The sequence below is a fragment of the Corvus brachyrhynchos genome, unplaced genomic scaffold, assembly GCF_000691975.1.
Source record: "Corvus brachyrhynchos isolate BGI_N302 unplaced genomic scaffold, ASM69197v1 scaffold223, whole genome shotgun sequence".
NCBI lineage: Eukaryota > Metazoa > Chordata > Aves > Passeriformes > Corvidae > Corvus > Corvus brachyrhynchos.
In genome coordinates, this window is record NW_008237174.1 from 3,499,672 (window position 1) to 3,518,044 (window position 18,373).

An 18,373-nucleotide genomic window follows, 5' to 3' on the forward strand; every position below is an offset into this window, starting at 1 on the left:
TTCTATTCTGATCCCTTCCTAGTCCCAGCCCCGGTCCCCGGAGCAGCGGCTCTCCCAAGGAGCAGGAGGGTGGCTGGAATTGCCGCACACCAGCGCCCACGGCACGAGGAAGCTCTGCCCATCCTTATCACGACACCGCAAATGGGAGCCAAATCTCGCCAGGTTAAAGTGCACGCTGGCCTCCTTCCATGGCATTTCAACCCACGCCTCTCGCAGCTGAACTGGGCAAACGGCCAACAACTTCCCCTTCAAAAGCAAGCAATGATGAAAGCCTTCAGCCCCTTGAGGGCTGTGTGCTTACAACTGGAGGAAAAAACATCCTTGTCAGAGAGACAGTTTGACAGGAGTCAAGTTAGGGACAAATCCTCTGGGCCCTTTCCATCTCATCCTGGTCCTTCTGACTTCAACATCTGTCAGCAGGATATGTTCCCTGCTTTTTAAAGCCAGCAAAAGCCATGGACAGATCAATGCTGAAATCCTGGGCAGGACAGAAAATTCTCTTCACTCATTTTAAACTGTTCTTTATTTCTAGTGTTTAATTCTCCAAAGCAGTGCCCTTCCAAACACACAAGAAATACTGGTAATTTATCAACACACTCTCTGTAACTTCAGGTCCAATAGTTTAAAAATGATGACATTCTTAAGAGTTGTAACAAATGCATTTTTCAGTATGTGTGTGAACTCTGAATTCATTCATACACAGCCATATAACCTCAGATCTCACACATGTAAGGGTGATGAAAATGAAAACCTACTATAGACAGGCACTGAAAAAAGTGTTTTGGAGAATGTCCTGCATCTGGTCAAAAAAGTAACCAAGTCTTAAATACTTTAATGACAATTTGCCACAGCAAAGGTGACTTGACATAGATCAAACTCCTCAAACTCATGATTTTCTGTTGCTGTTACTTTACTCCTTTCTCCACTAACGCAACTTTGATGCTGTAACACAGGTAAAGCAGCTCAAACACTTTCTGATGCAAGGTTTTTCCTGAGAGGTGCAGCACCACAGACCCCGCAGCATCCTTGGGAAGACAGATGTTATGCTCCTCTGCTGTGACACGTATTTGTAATAGGCCATCTATTTCCTGCTCAATGTTCAGGTAAAAATTTGTCTTAGAAATTAAGGTGTGGGGATTAACTACATAATAAACTTTTTGCTTTGGTCATTTCTCTCTGCTACTTGACTGATGTTTGAGGTGAACTGACCCACGGCAGACTCCTCTAAACGTCAGTGTTTGGGTGCTGGCCCTTGGTGCTCATGGCTGGCTCTGTTCTGGGAAGCAGATCCAACCTACACCCCAGGCTTTCCTCAGCTGTGCGCATACAGGGAGAGCCCAGGATGAAGGGCCTACAGGAGCACATGGTTCCATCCCCCTGCACACACCCTCTGCCCTGTTTGTCACCCACATGACAAATTAGTTGACAGTTAAACAAACAAACAAACATTTCTCCTCCTTCAGCTCTCAAAATCAATATATATTTGGCGCTCCTCTCTAGAGCTGAGAAATCCCACTGGGAATATCGTGCTTGCTTTAGACACAGACTGAGCTAAGATTTCATTTTCAATCACTGCTAAAGAACTGAGTGTGGATTGCAGTGCAATTAGAAGGGAACTGATCCTGTCCCCAGCTCCTCAGCAGCGGTGCATTGGCTGCCATTTGATCCATGCCTCATGCAAGCTGTACAATCTGCTTGTGGCAAAACATGACTGATGGGGAGAGGCAACAGCAAGAACTTCTACCCTGACACTGCTGGCACAAGTGAGATGCCCTGCTTTTACTCGGGTGGAGTTACCAGGCTCTCTGTAGTGGAAAAAAGCTGAAAAGTGCAAAATCCATTGTGGATCCACAAATGGAAATAACTTCAGGGAAACTAAGGATGATACAGGGCAAGAAGCAAAGACTGCACTCATTGGTATGGGCATATGACACTTATTTTTCAGGAAAGCAGCTCTTTGACACTGCTTTTCCAGCAGAGACCATGCCTCTCACCCAAGCAAAAAGTAACCAGTGAGTCCTGACTCATGAACATGGCAGAGAACTCATCCCCACCACTGCTAGCTCATAGATTCTGGAGTTGTCTTTTCTTGAGAGATATACAGGCTATAAACATGGACATGACAAAGCCTCACCCTCATGGCTGTGCCCTCCTGCTCTGGGTGTTCAGAGTGCTGTTTTGTCCAATTCTGTTCCCAAGAAAGGTCATTTCAGAGCCTTCTCTTCGCAAGTGCCTGATTAATCTCTTTGACAGACATGGAATTGTAACCCTGCCTCAATCCCAGGATTTTATTTTATCATGGTAACTATGAGAGGATGAATGGAAGGAAGATGCTCCCAGTTAAGCAAATAAATGGAAGAGGCCAAATATAGAACTTCAATTCTCACTAGGAACTTCCCCTTTCTACTTTTTTCCTTCACGGAGTTTTAAGAAAAATCTTGGACATCAGAGCTAATTTTTGGTTTTCCTTCGTTGCGTTTACAAAAAATGGCTTAGTCAGGAAAAGCATATTTGATGACTCTAATCACTATTCCTGTTTGCTAGGCACGGTGTGTGGCCCAGGCTGGAACCACAAACAGCTTCTGGGAAGGCAGCTACTAAAGAATGCCTCATCTGGGATTCCACAGCTGCCAGAGGCTGTCCTTGCCCCCAAATGCTGCATCAGTCTCCTCACAGACAATTTATAATGGCATAAATTACGTAAGGTTTCCTCAAGTCAGTGTTCAACTTCACACACACTCAACCACCTCATCGCAAATGTACATTTCCAGAAACAATTTGTAATTCATATTCCCACCTTTCCTTAAGCACTCAAAGTAACAAGTTGATATATTTACTTACCTGTGTTGATGTTACATCTTACGTAGTTCCCACTACTATGCTTGAACCATAAAAAATTTTTAAAGAGCTCCAAGAATCTAAATGAAGTATTTCAGTAATATTTAAATATAAGTACTTCTAGACTTGTAAACAACACTTAAAATTAAACAATGAGGATTACAGCTCTTGCACAGGCATACAAAATTTAATTTATGGCTAAAAATGCTTTATAATAATGAGACACCCAGTACCTCCTTTAGGACTACTTTCCTAAAGTGCAACTAGAATTTGAGAATTGTATTACCTAAAACTGGTTCATAAATTTGGGTGGAAAAGGTTCCCATGTACTAGAGGGTTGTGCAATAACGCTGATACTGTTTCTCTTTGGAAAGCTCTAGTATTCCTTCAAAGAAGTCATGTTTACCTTATGGAGCATAGGAAGGTAAGAAAGCTGCTTTGCAAGAGACTTTGGAAGATACAAAGATATTTCTGGTTGGAAAAATGCATTCTAGCATCCCAACAGTGTTTTACCAACAAGAGAAAGTGACCTCAGAGCTGAAGATGTTCACAGTGGCTGGAAGTGCTGGTGTGAACAGCAATGAGAGCTCTGCTCACAGCAGGAAGGAAAGAAGGTAACGCTTCCCACACCCTGTTCACCTTGGCTGTGACAGCTGAAACCTCTAGGCACCCAGATAGATGTGTAGAAAGGGGACAGTAGGGAAGGTGCCTAAAAACAGGAAAGCTTTACTTCTAAAAGTAGCCCCTCCATCCAAACAAACCAGCCCTCGAGAGATCCTTACCGGAGATCCAGGCCAGCCTCTTTCCAAAGAACGTCCATCAAGCGCAGAATCTGGAGTGTCAACATGTCCTGTCGGAGATCTGCAATGAAAGGTGAAACCACTGCTTCAATTCCTCACAAACTTCCTCAAGTTTCCAAGGCCTTCAGAAAAAGGGATCTAAAAATACTCACCCAGCCTAAGGGTTAAAGTGGTATTAATCATAACTACACCATCCTGACTGGCAATGTCTGTGCTGTGAAACACAGTCAGAAGATGCCTAATTTGTTCACTGATGTCAGAGCAATCCATGTTTACATTATGGCAATACAGAATGATACAGCTTAAATGCAAGACTGAAGAAATTAAATGAAGAAAGAAAAGGAAAAATTTCAACTTTCTAGCATTGCTTACCATCACCATTTTTAAAAATGATCCCTACGAGATCTCCTCCAAACATCTTGTTGTTGTACACTATCCAGAGAGGCTTCATTTTAGAATCCATATATCTACACTTCTCAACACTAGAGGAAAACACAACAGAAGTTGTAGTCAAATAGGAATAATTCAACTGAAAAGATCTAAACATGGTTCGGAACATAAGAGAACATGTAGACTTCCAGTTTGGAAGTACTTAAATGCTCTCTCTGCTTTCATGCTGCTGCTGTGCCATGAGCACTCACCAAGCTATGAACACATTTGTTACATGTGGAATGTACTTGATATTGACTGGTGAATGTATCTCTATGTAAATCAAGCACCCTCATTTTCAGAGAAATTCGTTTTCTTTATATCCTTTCCCATCAATTTTTATACTTTATATTTAAGTGCTGTGAAAAGTTTTAGTGGCCTTTGTGCTTTTTGTTATAAACAGAAGCTAAGAATGCAGTCTAGTTCACTTTTAGGCTTACACTTAAATATATTTAGCCATGGTAATGCATTGACTAAGAGAGTATTAAGTTTCATGGTGGATCACAAAAATCTTCTAATTTAACTGATCTCTTAGCCTCAGGAAGATGCCCAGCAGACTCTGTCACTATAGGAAAAGTTCCCTGCGGCAGCACATGTGCTGAACAATGCAGCAAGAGGAAGTTCAGACACAGATGTGTTTCTGCTCTACTGTTTCCATGCAAAGCTACAGTGAAATTGTGCTCATTCTTCACTTACTGCAGTTCTGAAAGTATAACAGAAGGATTCAGAGGAGACTGGAGGTCAGAAAGGGCTTCTCTGTAAGCATTTTGTTTCAAACACGTATGCATTGCATCTTTTCCTTTTGCTTTGCTTTGCTTCATGGCATTCAGCTTAATTAGACTATTTAAAGTCTTCATTTTATTGAGGGCTTCCACCTAAAAGAGATATGTTATCATTAAGAGTTATTGCTCAGAGGTAATATAATGCAAAATCCCTTTTCACAACAAAACCAGGTATTAAATAATTTTGCAGCTTTTTAAAAATGGAAATAATGGATGGAAATTAAGTCACTCATGTTTCAGAAATATCATTTTCATAATTAACAGAGACACTGATGAGATGAAAGCTCCTAAGCTTTAAGTCACTTTTAAAAGCATGACTTAAAATTTCCAAAAAAAAATGAATGAGGTATTTTAATGTATGACACATTAACACAAATTCTTTCTTCAAAGTACAGCTTTTAGTTCCCTATTTCAACAAAGCACATGAAAAAGGTGCCCCTAGGCATGTTGAAGGCAATAGAAATACTGATTATTTAGAGTTATATACTCTAATAAACTGAGACATTACTTGAGATGAGCTGTGGATGCAGATACTTCATTGTTCACATTAAGTTGCATCCAACAAGGCACGGCCATGTGACGACTTGCAGACAATTTTCACAGAGCAAAGTCTTACATGTTTGTCATTAAAATACTGCTGAAGTCAGGCAGAAGACAGAAGCTGTAATTGACTAAGGTGTTCGAAATCATAGCATCTCAACTAAGCAAAAATCTTTACCTTAGAAATGTGTAAAAAGTCAAGGCAATTATTTGCAATAGTACAGGTGGGTTTAACACCTTTTCCCCCTCCTGTTTTGTAAAGTTTTTTACTGTTACAAAGTCTGTAAGGATTTTGGTGATGTAACTGATGATGTAAATGTTTAACACTGACAGAGCAAAGCCCTTTGGTACCAAACCTAGACAGCACATACAACAAATACAATTTCTACACCTAAGCAACTTTTTGACCAAATAGGTCTTACAACAATCAGCTGTGTTTGCACCAGCCTCAGTAACGTGCTGAGCAATACACAGATTCTCTAGCAAACAGCAGCAATGTAACAATTATGAAAGCTGTTTTCTATACAAGGAAGTTTCAGCCTAACTTACTAGGTGCTGAGTCAAAACTCACCCCTCCCACAGACTGAACCCTGTCAGGCAGGATGCTGTGGAAATTGTATGGAGTTTGATTATAAAACTGGGCAGTGGAGAGCTGCCAGGTCAGCCATCTGTCAAAACCAAAAACGCTCTGCTTTTCCACTATTCTAGGAGCTGTACAAACATCAGTGACAAGGGAACAAAATGGAACCTGTGTTGTACAAACAGGAACTTTTTGAAGTATTTCTACTTTGAATTTCTTCCGTGTTTGCACAGTTGGGAATTTTTTTGCCCCTTCTTTGATTGTACTGACATTTGCTTCCTGTAAAGTGCACAAAAACTTTACTGACCTTACATCTATTGCTTAAAGCATTTCACCACCTACTCTTTTCATGATTTTGACAATGCTAACAAGCATACATGGAAGAGATGGTCTTTTCCATGTCCTGTGAGCTGCAGCAATAAAGAGCACAACAGAACATCCCTGTTCCACGTGCTCCCAAAGCACAGTTTCAACGCAGACATACACCATCATCAGTTAGTCATCCACTGAGTGAATCTCTGTGGCCTGATACAGTAAATACTTTAACTCCAAAGAGAGACCATTTTTCAAATATTTTTATGATCACAATCTAAATTAACTCACTAAAACTGCATTAGAGACTTCATGATTTGTGAGTGTCTCTTAATGATCTGCTGATACAATTATTAGTGCTTTTAAAAGCAAACCTCTCATGCTTACTAGGGCATTTAAAAGCAAACATATCTCTCCTTTGTTCTCTCTTTTTTTGCATGTGTGTGTAAATGACAGACCTATATTAACACTAAAATGAGTATTTGGGTGATTTGCAACACCTTTTAGCAAAAGCCAAAGCCACAGGAAGTAGTCCTGGAGTAATCTAGGTAAAATTTAGAACAAGCTACCCTTACTGGGGAAAAAACTTCAAATGCACAGAAGCCGTTCTTCAGTTAATCCAGAGAGTCTGTGTTGTATCCAGAATACACACACACACACCGGAAGGTGTCTCATGTTTCAGAACACTGTAAAACCAGCTCTCTGAGGCCCCACAGCACTGGCTGCCTTCTGGGCCATAGAGGCTGCTCCATCATTCAGCCCTTTTAATTCCCTGTGTCACTCATGCCTCCTCCTCCTCACTGCCCAACTTTGTCAAGGTAGCCAATGCACCCCGCAGGAGCAATGGAATAAGAATGGGAGTTACAGGCTTGGATAGGTCAGGATGACAGGAAAGGGAAGTCCCTACCTGTTTAGCCAGCACCTTCATATGAGCCACACTTCCCCTGCAATAAGCTTCCAATATCAAACCGAACTGCACGGACACGGCGGGGATGTGAACCTCTGACCTGCAAGGGGAAAAGCTTCTCATCAGACCACAGCATTTACAGAACTGCGTTGTTCCAGTCATTAAAAAAAACCAAAACAAACACAAAGGAACTCAAAACAAACATTAAAACACTTCATGGTCACACAGTTGAAACAAAAAGCCAGATCTCCTGAGAAATGCTAGAACCCTTCTGTGCTGAAGATGACGAGAACAGGCCAGTTTTGATGCAGGACCCTTGTTTCAAGGCCCAGGACTGCTCTGGAGGCAGCAGTGTTCATGCCAAGAGGTAGTGACTGAATACCTGTTTCAGAATCCCCTTTTATTCAGAGCAGCACTGAGAAGTCACTGAAGGGCTGATGTTAAACCACATGCTCTCCAATCTTTGTAAGGGAAAAACTCAATTTGCTTGAAGGAGAACACTTTGAAACAAACCACTGAACTTTACATCAGAGCTAATTACCCTCCAAAACATTTTCATGTAACACTTGCTCTTTTTAGCTAGAAATACTAAAATTAATTGTGCTCTAAAGACAGAATCAACCTATTTCAGCCCATTCTGCAAGGCTTCTGCCATTTATGAAACTGCTCATCAAAAGCAGCAAGAACACACAGAACAGCTTTTATTTTCTGTTAGACTTGCAACAATAATAATTTTTTCCCAACTGTGAGGTATAAATATTGTGATTTTACTGCACCCACAACCAAAACAAACACTAGGGGTATTTACAAACCTAACTCATCAGGTAGTCAGAGCTGAATGCAGTTCGGAATACTTTCATCAAAGGGTACATTACAGACCACTCTAATTCATTTTTAATGAGAGGTTTGATTTATAGATGCCAAAGATAAAGAAACAGAGGAGTTGTGGGGCACTATGATAATGGCTCATCTAGAAAAATCCTCAAGAAATCATATTTGAAAGTCCAATCAGGCTCAATAGTTTCAGAAAGAGAAAAGGGAAAAACTCCTACCTCAGGTGCCAGAACAACATCTGTCCTATTCTCCTATTGCCAAGTGCTCTTTCCAGAAGAAATCTGGAAAGTGCACAATCCAGAAAAGGCTCATACTTCAGGACTTGCACAAGCTGGAGAAGATACTGAGAGAGCTCTTCATCACTAGAATGAGGTACATAAAAGCAGTTAGTAAGAGAGCAGCCAGATTAGTGATACTCCAGAAATTCAGGTGCATATGACAAACCCAACAATGACAGGATTTGGTTCAATAGCAAGAGTGTCTCCCAATTTTTCCATCATACAGAGAAGGACAACACATGACTTAGTGCAACTGCCAGATGGAAATAATTCCAGATGTATTCTTAGGATAGCCCAGCAGCTAAATTCCTTGCTTGGATTTGAAAGAAGTCAAACTAATTTATTTTTTTTACCCCAGAAGTCCATCCTTGACCATTAAAAATTAATCACTAAACTATTCACCAAAGAGAATTCAGAACTCAAGGACAGGAAATATGCAGTAATGATAATGTTACACAAGTCTTGCCCTAGGTTACTGTGGAGAGCAAATGAAATGCAGTAAGGGAAGAACTGCAGAGAACGAAGGCTTCTGTAAATCAAAACCAAATCAGTAATTCTCTCATTATTTATTACATGCGGCAGCTTACATTCCTATTAAATGATACAGCCAATCCCTGCCACAGAGTGGAAGTGGCTGGGTGTCAGGTTTTACAGTATTTGACTATAGGAATACTTCTCCCTTCGTTATTAAAATGTTTCTCTCACAGTTTCTCATTCTCCTTTGCCCAAGAAAGGGATGAACACCCAATCCTTTCTGGGACAAAGGTGCACTGGTGTTCTCCTTGCAACATGGAAAATAATCATCATTTTCTACAAGGTGTCAGAATAAGGTGGTTTTATTTAGCTGCCAATAAGCCTATCTAGAAATTTGACTGCTTGATTTGGCCACCTATTCATGGCAGACAGTGTGTTTAGATCTTTCCTCTTGGGGTTGTTTTATCCTGTGAACAAAGAGAATGCAGTTTTGTGCCCCAGAAACCCTTACCTACCTCATCTGTCTCAAACAACCCACTGCATATTCTCTGACATACTGGTCAGGGTAATTGAAATCCAGCAGCTCCAAAGCCTCTCTGGGCAGCAGCTTGGGCCAGATCTGCAGGAGAGCCTGAAGCTGTTACAAAAAGAAGGTGACAGGTAAGGACACAGGTGGGTCTCACTGCCCATAAAGGCACTCAAATCAACAGAAGATGGTGACCAGCTACCATGAGGGGGTGGGTAGAAAGGAGAGAAATAATTTGGGGTAACTGGGCCCACTTCTGATTAAGTTTCTCACTCTTTAAAATGATGCAGATTATTTTTAGTCTGAAAAACCTGTTTCTTCACACACAATGCACAGTAAACAAAAATTAAGTACCAGATATGTATGGTTTAAAACCAGACATTCAATAAAAATAAGATGTCTTGTAAGTGCTCTCATAAATATATAGCCATTTTGGTATCAGTTGAAGTTTTCTACTAAGGATAAAAAAAATGTTTTTGTTGAGAGAGATCTTTCTTTACTAAAATTATTTGTCCACCTCAACTGATGGAGCCTTTTTGCACATTCACTGTGAATAGTAATGAGCTTAAATTGTGGAAAAAAAAATTCAGGTTAGATACTAAAACAAATAAAGAATCCCTATATTGATGACAGTAATGTGCTGGAAAAAATTACGGAATACAGTGATGCATCATTTTGGACAACCAAAAAGAGCAACATTTAGAGGTCTCACAAAATAAACTGGTTTTATGGCATTGTTATGAAGCTCACAGCTACCTGCTGTGAGTGTTTTTAATAATATGTATAGAGTTGTATCACTGAAACAGTGCACTATGACTTCAAATAAACACTTTTAATATGCATTTTATTAATATAAATGCAGTGTATCAACAGCACAAGATTTTTCTTTCTGAAGGAACAAGTCATAACTCATGATAATAATACCCTTTCCTACAAATTAGATAACACAGATTATTTCATATTTAAATAGCAACTTACAAAATCTGAATAATTAAGATCTTTATTCCCCTGATTTCATAATGGCTTTACAACAGTGAAAAACCTGTATGTCTACTTTATGTCACACATCAACTCATGCTTCCAGTTCAAGTATGACAAACATGAGTTCACATTCTCAGCCCACATTTAACAGGCATGTTCATAACACTATTTATACACCTTGGGGCCAGATTCTGAATTGATTCATCAATTTTGTGAAATCCAGAAGACAAGAAATGGGCAGAGATAAATCACAGTACAAAGCCAGTGGCTGTGCTGCAACTCCAGAAGCGGAGGAAAGGATCAACTAAACTGATTCCATGGACAAAGAGAGGTATGAACAATTCATAATGATATAAAGTAAAACTACAGGTGTTCTAAACATAGATGTCACATTCCCACAGAAAAATACACTCAAAAATACACTCCAAAATCTGTTAACCCAGCAAGGGTCAATGATGCCAGTCCTGATGTCAAGGACTGCAGCCACCAACATTTTCACAGCAGGAACACTGGCACTGAAACTCTGCAAGAAATACTAACCTGATCACACACTTAATACACAAGGCAGACACTGAAAATGCAAACAGCAGCTCTGCTTGTCAGACACAGTCACAGACTCCCAAAAAAGACTATCAGAATTTCTACAAAATCTACTTTAAATCAGGTGCAGAAATCAGCAAAAATATAAAAACATTTTGTTAGTACTGAATGATTGAAATGAATGGAGAACCCAAAATAGTCTGAAAAGATGAGCTCAAGTGGCCCCACATGCCTCATATATCAGGCAATGAAAGTCATGGTCCACAGCATGTACATTTACTGGGAAGATGATTTGAAAATATAGAGCTCCTCCCTTTGCTGAAATTATTGCAGAGGTGGTTACAATGAGAATGAACAATGCATGTTTCAGAGAAAACTCAAATTCGGCCTTGGTGTATCAATATTTTCTTCTAAGAAATAACCACAATTTCTTCCCTAACAAGACAGGTTTACTATATGAGACAATACAATTAATCACAGGCCAGTATTTTTATTCCAGTTATTTCAAGTATTTCAGTTGTCCTTTCTCTACTTCTCATTAATTATGGTGTCACTTCACTGAAAGCAAGTGGATTTTTTAAAAATTTCTTTTAATTTTTTTTTACAATTTTGCTCTGAGAATAAACACTGCCTGTGAATTCTCCTAACAAGTTCTGCCACCCTGCTACTGTGCTGAGCAGGGAGGTTATGGCAGCAGTAAGGACAATTCCTTCTGTTCAACCATTTTACTAGAATCCTGCATATCCAACAAGAGCTTGGATGAGATCTGCATGGTAAATAATTCAAGAAAGCTGCTTGAATCCACTGGACATAACTTCATGGACCACTGAACTAACAGATTAAAGACAGCCTACAATCAAATACGAGAGTCTATTTCTAAAAGAGCCTTACTATTTTTAAGCTGCATTAATAAAAACAGGAGTATAGTTATTAGGTCCATTTGCTTACAAACAGCTGGTATTTGATTGCTTTTTCTTATAAACAGCTGGTGTTTGATTGCTTCTTTGGGTTTTGTTGTTTTGTTGTATTGTGTTTGGGGTTTTTTAAACTTTTTGCTAGAAGTGTCAAGACTTTTACTGAAATACATCTAAAAATGGGCATTAAAACAACTTCTGGTACAACAGTGTGCACATTGTAGCAGACAACTACAGCTAGTACAACAAATACTTAATTTTAATGGGAAGTAAATTATGAGTTCTGTTAATTTTGGAATTCCTAAAATTCATGAGGCTGTCTTGCCTTACCTGAAAAGGTAAATCATTAGGAGTACTTACATGTCTACATACTACAGAAATATTCAGTATGTTTAAGGGAAGATCTCATTTTTCAGAGACTCTCCTTGCTGCCAAAACCAATATTATAAACTGCACTACTGTCTATAGATAAGCAAACATAAATACTATATTCCTTCCAGAAAATACACAGTAACAAGACAACAACATATCTTCAGCCATCTGTTTAAATAAAAAGATTTATGCATATATAATATTTAATGTTCCCAAATTTAAAGGACTTTGAACTGTCAGCTAATATCCATACTCCAAATAACTTTTCAAAACTGCCACCAAGGGCCCTATTTCAAAGCCCCAGCACTCAGAATGCTTTTTCCTTCACATATTTTACAGAGCAAAGAGGTACCTGCTTATATTTCTACAGTTCTGATTTCCAGAAGACTTTTAATAATGAACAATAAATTCAGAAGCACGTAATGGAATTACTAAGGAACAGGATCTTGCACATGAAAGAATACAAGTGAGCAAGGAATGTTCCATTTTATTAGTGTAGCATTCATGGCATGGACAAGGAGCTAGGATGAAATTCCATTCATTTTTAGAGGTTCGCAGAACATATACATCTAGCTGGTAGGAAGGATGTTGCAGAAAATGAACTCTGCTGGAGCAAACTAAGATTCTGACTGACTGGATAATCACAAAAATCACACGATGGATAGACAGAAGGTGAATTTTCATGGAGTGGCTTCCTTTTCTTCCAAGAACATGTAGCTTGTAACAGGTGAAGATCAGAATACTAAGGCACAATAGAATTTTATATCATCAATCATAACCTTTCACAGCAAATGCTTTTTAGCTCTAAGTTTATAAGAAATGAAAAAAGTTAGTTTAAAATTTTTAAAATGAGACTCAGGGCAAGACATAAATATTATCTCAGTGTAGGGGTCTGCAAGAAGCTGAGCATCATTTAAACCTGAATTCTGTCAGGAAGACCAAAACAACACCTGGGCTCATCCCTTGCAGTGAGTGCTGTGCTTGTTAACTTTGGCCAGACTTTTTAGTTTGGCCCAGACTTCTCTGTACACAATCTGACTGAAACATTTCAATACCAATCCAGAAACCTGTTATTTTATTACTTTTAAATCAGTCTATCAAGCAGGGATGGTCTTACTATGAGCTCATATAATTTTTCCTGAATTAAAGTTCAACCTATTCCTAAAAAGTGTCCCAAAAGTTGGATTCTGTTTGGGTAAATACAGCAGCAAAAGGTTATTTCATTACACCAACTTCTTTACAGTGTAGTGAAATAACCTTGCACGTCATTTGCTGTACAGCAAACAAATAAAACAATTTTACTGAAAATGCACCTTATATCACAGCACCAGCCTCACTTCCTTAAAAGTTACTTTAAAGAGACTCTATTTGGTTAAACAGCCACAGGATGAGAATGATGTGTTTCCTAGCACTGGTGGGTATCACATCTCTTTGAAAAACCATCTGTCTGCCTCAATGAGGTTTAATTACTCAGTCTGAGACGTGGCTTTTATAGTGTTTGAGCAGCTTAATTTTCACAAGAAGTTTTATTTCAGATCTTGATTTACAAACTTTTTTTTTAGAATAGCCTTGCTGTGAGGGTGGTCGAACACTGAACTTTGTTGCCCAGAGACTGTGGAGATACTCCCATCTCAGCTGGACACAGCCCAGCTCAGGCTGACTGTGCTCAAGCACAGGGCTACACTGGAAGAGTCTGTGAAATTCTTGCTTTTAAGATCAAATTTGAGCACGAGATTTTTAAATTAGTCTGTATAAATATCCACTGTGCTTTTCTCATCATTCAGAGGACCTCTGAATTGCATTTTGGTCCTGGTTTTTGGGGTTTTTTTTGAGAGAGTAAGCTCTTCTTTATGTGTCCAGGCCACAGAAGTCAGACACTAAACTCCAGTTTACACAACAGCACCACTTCAAACTGGTTACACTTGGGAAAGAAATCCTATTTACTGATGATTTAAATCAAGCATTTTTCCCCACCATCATTGTCTTTTCCCTTACCTGAGCAACGTCTTCAAGTTTGTTCCACTTTAAAGAGAGCAGCAGTTTTGGCAATGATTGTGGGAAATTTTCTCGACAGTCATAGCGCAAAGTCCAAATGAGATCCATTTCATTTTCACAAAGCTGGGATAAAGGATCTCTTTCCATTATATCTTTTAGCACAACATAAAACTTCTTACCACCTCGACCCTAGGAAATGAGAAATGTATAATGTTGTAATAAATTCAGTAGGATTCTCGTATGGTAGCTCCAATACCAGCCACCATATAGCAGAAAGAACATCAGAAAAAAACTCATGAAACACAGGGAAATTACTACTGTGCTTTTCTTTCAGATTCCTTACTGTAGGCACTGTAAGTAACAGATTCCAAATTCAGTGCGCAGAACTTTCTGAAAAAATAACTAAACTTTAGAGTTAAGAACACTAGATGGCAATATTTCTGTTTTCCAACTCCAAGATGGAGCACTTTCATTTAGGATGCATATATTTTCTTGTGTTTTTCAAATGAGCAAATCTAAATACATGTATAATTATTTCTTTTAATTAGAAACAAAAAAATACTTTTGCAACCATCAAAAGAAAACACATTTGCCAAGTAGACAGACACTTATTTTGGTCTTCTAGTCCTAAATTGTTTTCCAGATCTAACGTAAATCTTAGCTGTGTTTCAAATCCAGAGTATGTAAAGCTTTTTGAAAAAAAAATAGACAAGTCCAAAATATATTGGAAAAAGCAGATATATATCTGAATTTTAAAGCAGCTCATCAAAGTGAATTATATAAGAAAACAGAGCCAGTAGAATTGCTATTTAAGCAGTTGACTTATTTATTTCTAGATTGATGCAGAAGATAAGAACCAAAAAACGACAGAAAAATAATTTTTAAATAGTCTGTAGATGATGCTCACCGCCATTGCAGCATTGTCACTGTTTCTTGCAATCTCAGCTGCCTTTTCAAGTATCTGCAAGAAGTTGGTTTTAAATACATTAGATTTAAACCCAAATCTGACTGCATTGAAAGAATAAGCATTACAGAAATGAGGCAGATAAGGAAATTTTTCTCTCTTTTAGACAGTTTTGTGTATTCAGTGGTATAACACGGACTTCTGTGCTGTGTCCCTTTTCTCATCTACAGGACTAGGGAGATCAGGAGTAGCAGTGCTCATGATGACCTCAATTATTTCCTTTTTCCTCACTTCTGGGCTAAATTAAACAGTCTTTCTGATGACAGCTTGCTTTCTGTTTCTGCATTTCCTCCTTATTTTTTGCCACAGCAAACCAATTCCTCAACTCTAAGTTATCCTTTGCTTTCTCACCTCTACTTGCGCAGTTTTCAAGGGCACTGTTTCCATGCTCACAGATCCATACTTCTAGCCCTCAATTCCAGTAAGAATCCACAAGCCCAGTCCTTTCACCATGTTCTCAGATTGCCCATATGATCTCAATCAGTGTGTCCAGGTACTTCTCTAGATCTTAGATCTTCCTTCCTTTTTTTCCCTTTTGAACATTTTACTTGGTTTTGGAAGTCCATGCAATAACCCATAATGGAGAATTAAGTCTAGAAGTAAATGCAGTTCTTCAAAGTGCATTCTGCACATTACTACAACCAAGCCAGGTGTTACAACGGTGCCTGCCTGGGCCAATTGGCCCAGCTGAATTGGTCAGGTATGTCTATCTACAGCTGTCAGATGCTGCTGCTTTGAGGAACAAATCATAAAATAAAATCTCAATAAAGAAAAACGTCTAAGGAACTACACCACCTCCTTTTCCTGAGAGCTCTCCCTCTCCCATTACCCAGGAATACAACAGCACCCCCAGGTCCAGCAAGACTTGTGTTCTCTTTATTCAGACAATATGAGAAACAACAAAAGACTACAATTATCAGAGCATAAATACCCAGCAGCTGAAATCCTTAGAAAGGTATCCTAACTTGTTTTATTTCTTTTCTCTGTATGAAACTCTCATTAATATCATGTATTACATCTACTACTTGGCCACAAAGCTTATTTACTTATTGTGTGTGAAAACATGCATAAACAAAACCACAGTGTCCCAATTCTATGTTTGATTCTTGCCTCCCCGTGCTTTTCAGAGTTACTCTGTCTGCAAATAAACTTTCAAAGTCTTTGCAAGTCCAGCTTTGTTCAGGTGAACCCTGAGCCCCACGATGTGCCTGCAGCACTGGCCATGGACCAGGCCAACATATGGCTCCTGTCTCAGACTGTTTCTTATCCATGGTCTAGGCACTTTTGCTCCCTCAGCCCCAAATAGCTCCTTGCTGTGCAAGCAGGTTGATGATATGATCGAAAAGATTCATCTATTTTAGCACATTATGTTTCTTAAAAACAAAAATCTGGCATCTCATTCTTTGTTTTCTTGGCAGAAACAAGCCAACACTGGGAAAATGAAGAGCAGCCATAGAGCAAGCAAGTCTCAGCTGGACCATTGTGAGAGACAGATCCTCAGCTGATGTAATTCAAGCAGCTACAGCGTCACTCCTCATTCAATAGAACCTTCAGCAAGAGAATTTTTAGGAGAGTGAGTCGAATGAAATTAAAAGTTACAAGGGATGAAGACCATTAGACACTACCTTAATGTCACTACACCGTCTGTCTCACTCAGTAAATCTATTTGCTGCATTCTATTGGCTGCATTCAGTCCAGGGTTTTAACTTACTGAGAACTTGGTATTGCAGGGACAAATAAAGGAAACACCAGAGCTAGAACAAATATGTGATTACTAAAGAAACACACTTTTACTTAGCCTGTCTGTAATATGTACAGCAAATTTTTTCTTTAGAAATTAAATACATATAAGTGCAATGAGCAAAAACTTAAAGCATTACAAATAAAGCAATACCAAAACTGACTAAAATATGTTCACTATAAAGTGTTAACTGGTCATCCTTAAATAAGGCAGCAATTGGGCAGTACTGGTTTAGCTCTTGCTGCATTTCCAGTGCTGTTTTAATAAAAGAAAAAGTACTGTGCTGACAAGGAATGGGAAACACTATCAACACAAACTCAAACAAAAAGCCCCCTATTTTGTTATTCAATTTCGTTTTTATGAACATTAAACCCCAAATCTGCCTTTGATCAAGATGATAAAACTTGGTAATTTCAGTCTTTTTGTTCATCCCCCCCCCAAAAAATTGCAGACTAATGTGCATATGATTTAAGCCTTCCTTTTACAATGCATCATTAGCAGTCTGTTTTAAGACTTATTTTACTGCTTGTTTCCTGGTCTTAGCTTTTTCTGCTGGTTTCTGAACAACTTTCCATCTATCCTTCACACTACAGACATAACCATGTGTATTCCAAATATACACTTCCTTTCTAGACAGATTCTTGTCTTCTTCTGTAGAAGACTGCAGGGCAACTTCAGTGGATTCAGTCCAAGAGCTGACCTTCAGAAATCCCTTTGCACACAGTATTAAGAGTCCATTTATCCTCTAAAGGACTTGAGCTCATAGGGCAGTGTCCCAAAGAGTGGGTAACACACATTTGTACCAAGAAAGAACAGATCTTTATAGATCACAGGCAAGCACAGTTTGAAGGTTTCCAGAATAGCAGATAAATTTAGCTTTTTCTAAGATCATTCATATGGGAAACTGATTTGCTTTTGACCTTCAAGAGACCATGTACAGACCACTTTTAAAAGTGTACATCTTCAAAATAGACCCTGAAGTCAAGCACCGCTACTCACACGGTGCAAGTTTAACAAACTGCAGTGTGGTGACTAACAGCAGGAAAAGGGGAATTCACTGGGAAAGGCAGTGTTGAAAGGAAAGAAGAAACAGCTATTTCCACATAAGCATTCATGACTGCTCTTTAGGTCACACCTTACCTTATCAAAGGGAGGGTAATTAATAGGCTGTTTTGAATATTCCTGAAATCTAATGTGCAAAGCTGTTGCATTTTCAGTGTAAGGGTTAGTCTGGACTGTTCCCATGGGATTCAACATTTCTTCAAGTTCATCTGAGACACAGACAGAACAGTTACTATTACAGGCCAGGCAGGCATTAAAATTTTAGAAATCTGAAAGGCAAAGATGCAGTAAGAAATCACTTACTTGTAAAATGAACAGAGCACATTTTGCTGCACAGCACTTTTAGCACAATGCTCTGTATTTCCAGCATAAACCGCCTCCTACACTCCCAAATGTTGGATTATCACCCAATGAGAAACTGATTTTCTTAAGCAAACATAACAGTCAAGGGAAGCTGAGCTATCCCTACACTGAAACAAATCCCAGTAAGATCTGCAGCTTCTG

General features: G+C 39.0%; 1 protein-coding gene across 8 annotated transcripts in view; it reads right to left on the minus strand.

Annotated features, from left to right (window-relative positions):
- PIK3CB (phosphatidylinositol-4,5-bisphosphate 3-kinase catalytic subunit beta) overlaps positions 1-18,373 on the minus strand; it is a 99,403-nt gene that overhangs the window by 6,415 nt on the left and 74,615 nt on the right. For 7 of the 8 annotated variants that reach the window (XM_017728840.1, XM_017728836.1, XM_017728839.1 and 4 more), the window contains 9 exons: positions 17,948-18,078; positions 15,010-15,063; positions 14,103-14,291; positions 9,290-9,411; positions 8,241-8,384; positions 7,189-7,288; positions 4,764-4,942; positions 4,011-4,120; positions 3,621-3,699 (listed from right to left, as the gene is read on the minus strand). In XM_017728840.1, the coding sequence (XP_017584329.1) occupies positions 3,621-3,699; positions 4,011-4,120; positions 4,764-4,942; positions 7,189-7,288; positions 8,241-8,384; positions 9,290-9,411; positions 14,103-14,291; positions 15,010-15,063; positions 17,948-18,078 (1,108 nt within the window). Of the gene's footprint in view, positions 1-3,620; positions 3,700-4,010; positions 4,121-4,763; positions 4,943-7,188; positions 7,289-8,240; positions 8,385-9,289; positions 9,412-14,102; positions 14,292-15,009; positions 15,064-17,947; positions 18,139-18,373 lie in introns of all 8 variants that reach the window. The other variant, XM_017728841.1, reaches the window with a different exon arrangement.